A 12,345-nucleotide genomic window follows, 5' to 3' on the forward strand; every position below is an offset into this window, starting at 1 on the left:
CTATATCTATGTTATTGTTTACTTTGGTTTTTATTTTTTATTATTGACACGGTCTTATATCTCACTTTGGATATTAGTACGTCACACTTTTATGTATTAATATAATTTTATGTTAGTTTGAACTTTAAACTTGTTATTTGTTTCATTTCTATTTTTTTACATACTCGGTTAGTATAGTTTTTGGAGACAATCGTATTAAAAAGTATCCGAGTAAAACTTTATCCAATAAATTTGGTTTAATTTTGGTTATCAACAATATATATGAACCGATTCGAAATTTGAATTGTCCAAACCGAAACCGATCCGAATTTTTTAAATATCCTAATGAATGTTATAGCCAATATCCAAAAAATCTGAAATCTGAAATATCCGAACCGAATCCGATCCGATATCCGAATGCCCAGGCCTAAGATAGAGTGTCAAATTAGAAAGGTTAAGTCACAATTGAGATGATAAAAGAAGATAAAGGAGAAGTAAATAATTTCAAGAACAATGTAAGAGAAAACTAGATACACGTGGCACCTACAACACATTTGTTACCGTCACCAGCCTGTGACGAAGAAAAATAGAAAAAAGGAAACTTGAAAGGAAGACTTTCAAAATTCAAAGACGGCTTTTTTATTTTATATTTTCTTTGCTCTCCAGGGGGAAATTAAAAAAGGTGGAACCTCCTTCTTTTGTTCTCCTGGAGTGCGATCAATTCCCTTTTTTTTCTTCATCGTATCGCTGACTCTCTCTCGTCTTCGTCGTCGTTGATCGTATCGAGGAATTGGGGTTTTTTAGTTCGATTCAATTCATCAGATATCTCGATTTTTCTGGGGTTTTTCCAAAGGTTTGCTGATCGGTTTGCTTTTGTTCAGTTTGTTCTTTTGATTGATTTGATAATATAAAATTAGGGTTTATGTTCCTCCTATAAAGTTATCCCCTTTTGCAGTTAATAGACTTCCCTTAATGAAGAAACTCATTTCATCGTTGACGTTGAATTCGTTATTAAATCTGAGGTTTTACGGTTTTTTTAGTCTTCTATAGTAGAAAGATGAAATGGAGTCTACGATTTTTAGATCAATTATGAATTTGATTACACGGATGATGATAACGCTTATGAGTTGTTTTACTTTTTCAGAACCAAAAGAAGGTTTTTTTGGTATTGGAAAAAATGCCTTCTCTAATCTCACAACAATGGCAAGAGAAGACTAGTGGATTCTTTTCTTCATCAGGTTTGATTGTTACTAACCTCTTTCTTTTTGTGTGTGTGTGTGTGTTTGTGATGGGAAAGCTTACTATGGTTTTTACTGAATTAGGAACGAAGCTTAGGGAAGCCAGGCAATCAGCTGGTAGTTTTGTGGGGGAAGTCGCTAAGGATGCGAAAGTGAATGTTACTGATGTTGCTGAAAGAGTTGGGACGTTGTTTAAAAGCCGGTGGGCTATTCTTCAGCAGCCTGCAACTAGACATGCCGTGCAAGAACACCTCATAACAGCTGCTGCCACAACCGGGACTTTGGTCAGGAAGGGTATAACTGAGACTAAGGAAAAGGTTTCTGTTGGAAAGATTAAAGTGGAAGAGGTATAGCTTCTCAAATTTACTCTGACAACAAGAATGTATTTTTAGTTTTATTTTCTAACTTCTAACAGCTTAATTCTCTGATCTTTGTTTTCTCTTTAGGCGGCCAAAAAGACTGCGCAAAAGAGCAAGACCATTTTGACGGATATAGAAAGGTGGCAGAAGGTATTTGAGTCTGAAATGTGATTGTATGCTGTTGATCTGAGTTTGTTCTCTAATATCTGTTCTTTATAATCTGCAGGGAGTTGCCAGCTCAGATGGTAAGATAATGCTGACCATTGCGATTTATGAGATTAAACGGTTTATGAACCTTGGTTAATCGGAAATTTTATGGTCTATGGTCTCCGATTTATCCTTTTTCTTGAGATAGCTATTACTGATTAAGATTCACTCGGCTTGTTGGAAAATAGGGTAACACTATATGATTTTTTTTTTTTTTGCGCTCAGTGTTTGGTGTTGCGATTGAAAACACTGTCCAGCGGCAGGAGTCAAGCAGGCCTATTCCATTTATACTGACTAAATGCGCAGATTATCTCATACTAACAGGTAATAACGTTTTGACCAATCACGCCTAAGGCTTTTATTATAGCTCATCATACCTTCTCACATCAATTTATCAATGTGGTATATTTTTCAGGACTTAATTCACCGAGCTTGTTCAAAGCCGAAGGAGACAAAAAGTTGATTCATCAATTGGTTTCTACGTACAATCAAGGTAACCAACATTCCAACAACTTTTCTTTTCGACACTCATGGCTCAGGGAGAAATTGTAATTTAGTTTAATCACTTGTTTGGCAGATCCTAGAGCGTCAATACCTGAGGGTGTGAATCCAGTTGATGTCGCTGCACTCATGAAGTACTATCTGGCTAGCCTTCCGACACCACTAACTACTTTTGAGCTTTATAATGAAATCAAAGATGCAAGGTCAAGCGTACACAGAATGAGAAAGTCCCTCCAAAAGCTTTCCAATGCGAACTATAATACATTGGAGTTCATAACAGCGCTATTGCTTCGTGTAAGCCAGAAATCACTACTTAACAAGGTAAGAATTTCTATTATCTATAGTCATATAAAATAGTAATAAATTAACACTAATATCTGATTCTAGATCCTCAAAATCTTCCAATATTCAGGAATCAAATACGTAATCTAAATATTGAGAAATCATTTGTTTGCATTTTGTCAGATGGATTCGCACAGCCTAGCTATGGAGATGGCTCCTGTGATCATGTGGCGGGAAGACAACTGGCCTGAATCGTATCGGGAATACTGGAGACGCCCGTCGAGGAGTCCTAAGAAAAGTAACGACTTTGAAACTGCTACTCCATGGGACTTGCTCTCAGGTAAACACAAAATTCTTATACGTTTATCATTTGAATTAAAGTTCTATTATGGTCATTGATATATTTCATGGTTGTTGACAGACGAAGGAGAAGGTCTAGATGCATCTTCATCAATCTCTCTAGATGATATCGTTCAAGTTGATTTTGGAGCTGTCGAGGTTGTGCAGTGCCTAATTGAACATCACAATGCGATTTTCACGGATGCAGACGAGACTATATGGAGGTGAAAACAAAAAAAGGGTTTAATAAACCAGTCTTTCTCTCAAGTCGCCAGTTCCTTTCATGATTCCACAATTTTCGAACTGAACCAGAAGAAGATAACCGTTACAAGAACATATGCATTTTGATCTGGCTGATGATTGATTGACTAGTGATTTCAGTAAATAAGCTTTCGTTTCACATTGGCTATTCTGTAACAAGTTTTAGACTTTAGAAACTGATGATTTGAAAAGATAAGTTTTTCTTATAAGAAATCAAGAATTCGGATTGTTTCCTTATCATAGAAAGCAACCACCGGACTTGGCTGAAAGTTTGACGCTTAAGCTCCAATTAGCTAAACCGCTGGTTAACAAATCGGTTAGTTAAAATCCAAATGAAACCAAACCGATTAAACCGAACATGTTGACTCATGAGTAGACGACCAAATGGACCTCTAGAGTCAAAACGTAGCAGACATTGTCGTTTCTGTAGCTTCTTGAGCTCACAGAGAGTCACAGCCATGGCGAGAAGCGATCCTTTGACTTTGGTCTGTACTCTTCTTCTGTTACTGCCTCCACTAACGGTAAGCGCTATCTGAAAATCTCAAGCCGGAACTGGGATAGAAAAATCGGATCTTTGATCTCTTTTAAGACTTGGGTGGATCCGTATATTGGGTTTTCTACTTCTTGGTGGAGATATATCTCTGATTTCTAGTTTCGGACGTTAGATTTTGCTAAATTTGAGTGCTTTTTGCTAAATCGAATCACTTGCTGTTTGTTTGTATGCTGGACTTTGTTATACATATTGAATTAATTTTTGGGTACTACTGAATACTGATCAATGTTTCATTCAATGCCTAAATCATCAGAATCCGTATTAAACTTTGTTTATAGACTTGGAAATGTCTCGTATAACAAACTGGGTTTATCTATGAATGGTTGGTTTCAGGTAGCTGAAGCGGAATTGGTGAGATCTGACAAGTTTCCTGTAGTGGTGAGTACTTGGCCTTTTCTTGAAGCTGTTAGAGCCGCTTGAAGAGCAGTTGATAATGGGAGCTCTGCAGTAGAAGCTGTTGTGGAAGGTTGTTCTGCTTGTGCGGAACTTCGCTGTGACGGTACAGGTTTGGGGGCTATCATCTTGGTGCTATCTTTTGAATTTACTTCTCTAATGTTTCTCTGTGAAAGTGAAAATTCTCTTTGTTGGTATTATTAGTTGGGCCTGGTGGAAGTCCAAATGAGAATGGTGAGACCATGATTGATGCTTTAGTCATGGATGGGGTAATGGAATTCATCGGTATCTCGCTATATAAGTCCCATTCGCATCAAGATCTTGAAGAATGACTCACAAAACATTTTTGGGTTATGCTAAGGACATTCATAGGTGACTATGGAGGTTGGAGCTGTTGCTGCAATGCGGTATGTTAAAGACGGTATTAGAGCTGCAAATCTAGTGATGAAGTACTCTCAACACACGCTGCTGGCTGGAGAAGGAGCATCAGCCTTTGCAATCTCCATGGGTCTTCCTGGACCCATGAACCTAAGCTCCCCTGAATCCGTAAAGAAGTGGTCGGACTGGAAAGAGAATCGATGTCAGCCCAATTTCAGGAAGAACGTAGTCCCTGATAATGACTGTGGACCGTACAAGCCAAACAATGGTGCTATGACTGTTTCTGGAGAAAAACGCGCTGAATCTTGCGAGATGGGAAAGATTGAGTATAGACCTCCTCTTGTTGGTCCTCACAATCACGATACCATATCGATGGCTGTCATTGACAAAGTAAGATGAGTTCAGTTACATTCTCTATACATTTCTGTTCCCATGATGAGAAAATCTGAGTGTAGTCTTCTAATAGATGGGACATATAGCTGTTGGGACATCGACCAATGGAGCCACATTCAAGATTCCTGGAAGGTAATGCTGTTTAAATCTACCATTGTCTCTGACCTAAACCAACCCTATCTATCTCATAAGCCTCCTAATTGTTCGAAATGTTTAAAGAATATGCTCAAAATGGATTTCATGTGTTATCAATATAGGTTACTTAATCCTTATATAATGTAAAGATTCGACGGAAAACTTGAAGCCTTGATTGTTAAACACAGGGTTGGTGATGGGCCTATTGTCGGTTCATCAGCCTATGCTGATGATGAAGTAGGTGGATGTGGTGCAACTGGAGATGGTGACACCATGATGCGCTTCCTCCCTTGGTAAACTACCCAATCTCCTTGAACAAAAGAACACTTTTGTTTTTTGTTCCTATCTTTAATGCAATCTATTGACCAAGATAGGTTTCTCTAGGTGAAGGTCACTAATGAATCGTGTCTAATTCTTGTGGCTCTAAAGTTGAATCTTGAGTGTGTATGTAAATGAAAGGGTTATTATGTTTTCTCATGTGTTAAATCGAGCTTACTATGATTCTTATTCTTCCTTGTTGAGGTTTTAGTTACCAAGTCGTGGAGAGTATGAGACAAGGAATGAAACCAGAAGAAGCTGCTAAAGACGCAATCTCGAGAATCACAAGGAAGTTTCCAGATTTCGTGGGAGCCGTAGTGGCTGTTGACAAGAACGGTTCTCACGCAGGAGCTTGCCATGGCTGGACGTTTCAGTACTCAGTCCAGAACCCTGACATGGACGATGTTCAAGTCTTCACAGTGCTGCCATGAAACCGGTAAATTGTATCTACTATACTACTAATTCTTATGAAACTGTGTTTCCTGCAATTTGGTTATGGATCATAATAGGATAGAAAGGTTGATAAAAAACTCATTGTAGTTTGTAAATAAAGAAACGGCACGACGTTCACGTATGGAAATACCGAATGGCAAGCTTGTTTGGAGTATCCCGAAGTATTCTTTTGCTTTTACTAAAGAAAAAAAAACATAGGAAACTCTGTTCTGGGATCTGTCTGAATTGATCAGACAAGAGACTAAGGAAATATGTTTTTTTTCAGTAAACAACAAAACATATGAACAATAGTTGACTTTCTCTGTAATTTCATTGATTACACGAGCGCATAAATAAAATAGGAGAATTCCTAGGTATATCCTTTTCGATTCTATATCGAGTTGTTGCAATTATTTTTAATTGTATGTTAGTATAATGTTTGTATTATTTAGTAAAAAAAAAAAAAAAGAGAGAAGACGTGACAAAAACTGAGGAGAATGTCATGTAGGCAACTAAATCCTAAGATTGACAATTTGACATCTTATCATTTTTTGAAGCTTGATCATATTCCCCTTATCTAATCCATAAACTCAAACTAAATAAAAAGTGTAGGTTCTAAATTTCAATTATTTTGAGAAACCATTGTTTTAGTCATTTTTCTTTTTGATGTATTCGAAGTTTTTTTTTTCTTTTTAATATCTATGTTTTTAAAAGGTTTATTGTAGCTTATTTCTCCCGATATCTCGACATATTCTTTTTCTTTTAATTTAATTTTTCTTAAGACTTTATTGTTTGAATATTTTATATGTTTGACTTTGTTTATTTTAATACAAAAACTGCAACCCGAGGGATATACCAACGTAAAAGCGAATATAACGATTTTGATATAGTAAGCTATTTCATTAATTAAATTCCAAAGAAAATTAAAAGAGAGAAAATGTCTTGTATTATGTTTGAATGTATGAAGAAAAATAATTGTAAAAAAATGGATTAATTACTGAGCTGACTATATAACAGTATAAATGGGGGATTGTGGCGGCAACAACGTGCTTGCTTGTGTCCTAATCCTTCCTTCTCCGTCAATAATTTCTTCTTAAGAAAATGTCCTAAGATCACCAGACTTATAGGGTTCTTTCTTCGTTCTCTGTTTCAACAGAACTAGAGGGTAAGCTCTGTTCTGCCTGAATCTCCATTGCTCAACTCGCCTGCAAAGTAAACACTGTTTTTAATAGTTTCAGGGTTAAACAATGGAAGAGAAAAAAGTAGCAAGAGCGTTGAGCGAACACTTGTCTCTACCTCCTCCACCATCTCCTGTTGTAGCGGTAGCCATTAATGGAAAGAAGAAGAGCAAATACGTTGCATTTTGGGCCCTTGAGAAGTTCGTACCCGAAGGCTTCTCTGATTTCAAATTGCTCTATGTTCGTCCTCCTGTCACTTACATCCCTACCCCAAGTAAGTATTGACTTAAAAGATTCAGAATCTTATGATTTATGCAAAAGATCAATGATTTGTGTACAAAGATTGAGTCTTTCTTATTTTGGGTATGGTTCGATTTCAGTGGGGAACGCGATATCTGTGTCAGAGCTTAGAGACGATGTAGTATCAGCTTACAGGCAAGAAGTGGATTGGCACACAAACGAGATGCTACGTCCATACAAGAAAATGTTCGAAAGGAGAAAGGTATGGTTCTGTCTCAAGAATTAAATCCAAAACTCTCTTTACATTGTTCTGTTTTCCCAAAATCTGAAAAAATGGAACAAAAAAAAAAAAGGTGCATGTAGAGATTTTGGTGCTGGAATCACACGAGCCTGTAGCTGCGATAGCAGAAGAGATCGCTGGAACAGGAGTCACCAAACTGGTAATAGGAATGTCTCTTCGCGGATTCTTCTCAAGAAAGATCGATATGTCATCTATGATAGCAACAGCTGTCCCGAGGTTCTGCACAGTCTATGTGGTCTCTAAGGGTAAACTAGCTTCCGTGCGTCCTTCTGATTCAGACGCTAGCGGAAGCATACGATTCGAAAGAACCGAGAGAAGCAGTTCTACGAGTGGCTCCACTGATAGTCCTAGACTCCCTTCTGGTAAGTGGTGACATCAATTAAATTGAAATTAAGTCTTTAAAACTGTCAGTTATCTGATTTTGGTAGAAAACTCGAAAACAACAGAGTACCAAGACTTCCTCTCGTTTGTTTCGGAAGCGCAATCCCGAGTCTCTCCGTTTTTTCCTGCTCCAAAACACTCAATGAGCACCAGCGTGGTGGTTCAGATGGAGACGAGTTCTAGCGAGAATGACCAAGAGGAAGTATCTAGAGGGAGAGGGATGGAGATTGTACAAAGCGGTAATGAAGGGAAGAAGAATAAGGATGAGAGCTTTAGTGCCTCGTTCCCAATGGGAACAGATGCGTATCACGCTATGAGCTGGGCTTCTAAATGGAGAGATCACGAGGATCGGAGAGAGATCATGAGTTCGTCTTCGAGCAACAACCACGAGCTAGCTAATATGGATTGGGGTGCAGTGGTTCCTGAGAACTATTCTTTTGTTTCTCATTGTGCCTCTAACATGTCTGATGGACTCCTCAGTGTCCATTCCGTGACTGATAACCAGGTAAACTGATTTGTCTTCTTTCTTGATTCTGTCTCTGGTGTCAAGAATTGAGAGTCAGAGTCTAGAGTCACCATATTGTTTAGCTGAATCAGAGTCTTGATCTTTGATTCTGTATCTCTAGAGAGGCAGAACATGTTTTGGTTCGTAACTGAATCTGGATCTGATTGTGTAGGTAAATCTGAGCTTTGAGATTGAGAAGCTGAGAGCTGAGCTGAAACATGTTCAGGAGATGTATGCAATGGCTCAAACCGAGACTGTGGATGCTTCGAATAAGGTTTTATTCAAGTTCTTGAGCCACATATATACCTTGGCGTTTTTTGCTTTTTGTTAAGATTTTTGTGTTCTTGATTTGATTGCAGCTAACTGAGCTAAACCAGCGGCGGTTTATGGAATCCGAGAAGCTTGTGGAGCTGAAGGAAATGGAAGAAGTAGCGAAAGATACCGCTTCAAAGGAGAAGCAAAGGTACGAAGAGGCGATGAAGGAAGCGGAGAAGGTTAAAGAACTCATGATGAAAGAGGCTTTACATAGAAGAGAAGCTGAGATCAAAGCAGAGCGTGACGCTAGAGAGAAAGATAAGCTCCAGGCTTCTCTCGTCTCTCCCGGGATCCAATACCAACATTATACCTGGGAGGAAATCGCAGCTGCGACTTCTGACTTCGCAGAAAATCTCAAGATTGGAATCGGAGCCTATGGAACCGTATACAAATGTAATCTGCATCACACGACAGGCGCTGTTAAGGTCCTTCACGCTGGAGAAACTCAGCTCTCTAAACAGTTTGATCAAGAGGTTAGAAGATCTGTATATATTATTGACCAAACATCTATAGGATGAAGCCAATGTTGTCATAATGTTTGGTGTTTCTCTTTTGACAGCTTGAGATCTTGAGCAAAATCCGACATCCTCACCTAGTCCTCCTCCTCGGGGCTTGTCCCGAACGAGGCTGTCTCGTCTACGAGTACATGGACAACGGAAGCTTAGATGACCGGTTGATGCTAGTGAACGACACTCCTCCAATCCCTTGGTTCGAGCGTTTCAGGATCGCTTTGGAAGTAGCTTCCGCGCTCGTCTTCCTCCACAAATCCAAGCCTAGACCCATCATTCACCGCGACCTCAAACCAGGAAACATATTGCTTGACCACAACTTCGTCAGCAAACTCGGAGACGTTGGTCTCTCCACAATGGTTAACCAAGACGACGCAGCTTCTAAACTAACCGTCTTCAAGAAAACAAGTCCCGTGGGAACGCTCTGTTACATCGACCCTGAGTATCAGCGGACCGGGATTATCTCACCTAAATCAGATGTGTACTCTCTAGGAGTTGTGATTTTACAGCTGATAACGGCGAAACCGGCTATAGCGATTACTCATATGGTGGAAGAAGCGATTGGGGACGATGCTGAGTTTATGGCACTGTTGGATGTAAAAGCTGGGACTTGGCCTATTAGTGAGACTCGTGAGTTAGCTGCTTTGGGACTGTGTTGTACGGAACTGAGACGCAGAGACAGACCGGATCTTAAAGATCAGATCATCCCAGCTTTGGAGCGGCTTAGGAAAGTCGTCGAAAAAGCTCAAAACTCTCTCTCGAGGACTCTGTCTGGTCCTCCATCTCACTTCATTTGTCCACTCATCAAGGTAATAATAAACCCTAAAACCGTGACTAATTACTTGCAACACAAGAAATCTCTTTTCTGATTTTAACCTAATTTTGTGGTGTTGGAAACAGGGAGTGATGAACGAGCCGTGCGTGGCTGCGGATGGGTACACGTACGATAGGGAAGCTATAGAGGAATGGCTGAGAGTGAAAGATACGTCGCCGGTAACGAACCTTCCATTGCCTAACAAGAACCTTCTTGCTAATTACACACTTTACTCAGCAATCATGGAGTGGAAATCTAATAAACTATAGTGAGAAAGAGACTCAACAAATAAGTACGATGGATTCGTTTAATGTGTTACTACTCTAATCTTGTTTTGTGTTTCTCTCTGTTCCGGGGATTTATCTTTTGTGTGATGAGATTACAAGATTACAACAATATATAGAGAGAGAAAAAAAGTATATTTGATTTAGTTTTCTTGTGTTCTGGAATCTGTCTCATGTTTCTAAATTCTATATATTTCTAATTTTATGTTAAGCTAAAACAAATGTTGATGTAGAATGAACTGAATTCGAATTATTAACATGATATTGACAGTATGTAAAACCATTAAACTACAAATTTCAGTCAACAAAATAAACTCGTTCCACTCCAAATAGAATTTTGGACGGGAAAACGGTCAAAATATACCCCAACAATTTTTCGTTAGCTTTTTCATACCCTAACTTTGATACTCTGCAAATTGCAGCCCCAACTCAAAATTAATTCAAATTTTCTATCTAAACTCCATCAAATTTTTTTGTTTCGACATCCGTCCAAACGGTGTTAAGCGAAAGATTAACGGTTGATTAGTCAGCTTTGACGTGGCAGTTTGGCTTGACAAAACGACGTCGTTTTGTCATTTTGACGTGTGTTGAGCTCTGAAACAAAATGATGTCGTCTTACAATTTAGGGATTAAAATTCGATTTCTTCCCCAAATCGATTTTAGGGTTCATATCGTTTGCTAGAAAAAAAAAAGAGAGAGTGATTCAGTGTAGAGATGGGTGAGAGTGAGTCTCGTAAAACATAGATTTGTGGGTTGTACTCGAAGGAATCAAATTATCGTTTTAGTTTGGAGTGTGTTGGGTTTGTGTTCTGTGGATTTCAAGAGTGAAAGGTTTCGTGTGTTGGCTCGTAGGGTTCGTGTCTGCTCGCATCGAATCGAGAGCGTGGTGTTTCTGTTGGGTCGATGTCGAAGGTCCAAATTCGGGTAATTGAGAAGACAATATGAGGTAATGATTTGATTTTTGTTTCAATTTCGTGTCCAATTTAGTTTTTTGGGTTCAATTTCTGTCAAACTTTTCGGGACCGTACATTGCAATTGAATTGTTGGTTTTTTATGCCGTGTGTTGTGTTAGTGGTATTGAAGTAACATTCACTGTTTACTATGGTGGATATTGGACATCAAATGATGAGGACGATGCTTATATTGGTGGTGAGATGTCAACATTTGATTGTAAGGTTGAAGATTTTTATACGCAGATGGGAAATACCTTCGGTGAGGCTTTCTATGGGAAACGGTTGTGGTATTGTTTTCCTTTTGAAGATAGTAAGGATCGGAAGGAATTAAGTGCTAGTAGTTACGGAAAAATGTGTGATGGGGCTCGATGGATTAAAGTTGTTAACGTGTTTGTATCTNATCTGTCTCATGTTTCTAAATTCTATATATTTCTAATTTTATGTTAAGCTAAAACAAATGTTGATGTAGAATGAACTGAATTCGAATTATTAACATGATATTGACAGTATGTAAAACCATTAAACTACAAATTTCAGTCAACAAAATAAACTCGTTCCACTCCAAATAGAATTTTGGACGGGAAAACGGTCAAAATATACCCCAACAATTTTTCGTTAGCTTTTTCATACCCTAACTTTGATACTCTGCAAATTGCAGCCCCAACTCAAAATTAATTCAAATTTTCTATCTAAACTCCATCAAATTTTTTTGTTTCGACATCCGTCCAAACGGTGTTAAGCGAAAGATTAACGGTTGATTAGTCAGCTTTGACGTGGCAGTTTGGCTTGACAAAACGACGTCGTTTTGTCATTTTGACGTGTGTTGAGCTCTGAAACAAAATGATGTCGTCTTACAATTTAGGGATTAAAATTCGATTTCTTCCCCAAATCGATTTTAGGGTTCATATCGTTTGCTAGAAAAAAAAAAGAGAGAGTGATTCAGTGTAGAGATGGGTGAGAGTGAGTCTCGTAAAACATAGATTTGTGGGTTGTACTCGAAGGAATCAAATTATCGTTTTAGTTTGGAGTGTGTTGGGTTTGTGTTCTGTGGATTTCAAGAGTGAAAGGTTTCGTGTGTTGGCTCGTAGGGTTCGTGT

General features: G+C 38.6%; 2 protein-coding genes and 1 pseudogene across 4 annotated transcripts; all 3 read left to right on the plus strand.

Annotated features, from left to right (window-relative positions):
- On the plus strand, positions 603–3,403 carry LOC104726743 (uncharacterized Rho GTPase-activating protein At5g61530). Its single transcript, XM_010445672.2, has 10 exons — positions 603–832; positions 1,124–1,217; positions 1,302–1,564; positions 1,664–1,726; positions 1,803–1,821; positions 2,009–2,107; positions 2,199–2,276; positions 2,361–2,605; positions 2,750–2,906; positions 2,988–3,403. The coding sequence occupies exons 2-10, from the start codon at positions 1,157–1,159 to the stop codon at positions 3,131–3,133; spliced, it is 1,131 nt and encodes a 376-aa protein (XP_010443974.1). The 5' UTR covers positions 603–832; positions 1,124–1,156; the 3' UTR covers positions 3,134–3,403.
- On the plus strand, positions 3,557–6,145 carry LOC104726742 (annotated as a pseudogene).
- LOC104726741 (U-box domain-containing protein 52-like) lies at positions 5,684–10,441 on the plus strand. 3 transcript variants are annotated; one of them, XM_019233070.1, is made up of 9 exons: positions 5,684–5,772; positions 7,001–7,220; positions 7,327–7,448; positions 7,540–7,849; positions 7,934–8,373; positions 8,546–8,647; positions 8,733–9,161; positions 9,248–10,006; positions 10,098–10,441. In XM_019233070.1, exons 2-9 carry the CDS (start codon positions 7,016–7,018, stop codon positions 10,278–10,280), a joined length of 2,550 nt encoding a protein of 849 aa, XP_019088615.1. In that variant the 5' UTR covers positions 5,684–5,772; positions 7,001–7,015; the 3' UTR covers positions 10,281–10,441. The 3 variants fall into 3 exon arrangements, with proteins under 3 accessions (XP_019088615.1, XP_010443973.1, XP_019088614.1); XM_010445671.1 differs by having other exon boundaries at positions 5,697–5,772; positions 7,007–7,220; XM_019233069.1 differs by lacking the exon at positions 5,684–5,772 and adding an exon at positions 6,429–6,933.

Source organism: Camelina sativa, chromosome 11 (assembly GCF_000633955.1).
Source record: "Camelina sativa cultivar DH55 chromosome 11, Cs, whole genome shotgun sequence".
Taxonomy (NCBI): Eukaryota; Viridiplantae; Streptophyta; class Magnoliopsida; order Brassicales; family Brassicaceae; genus Camelina; species Camelina sativa.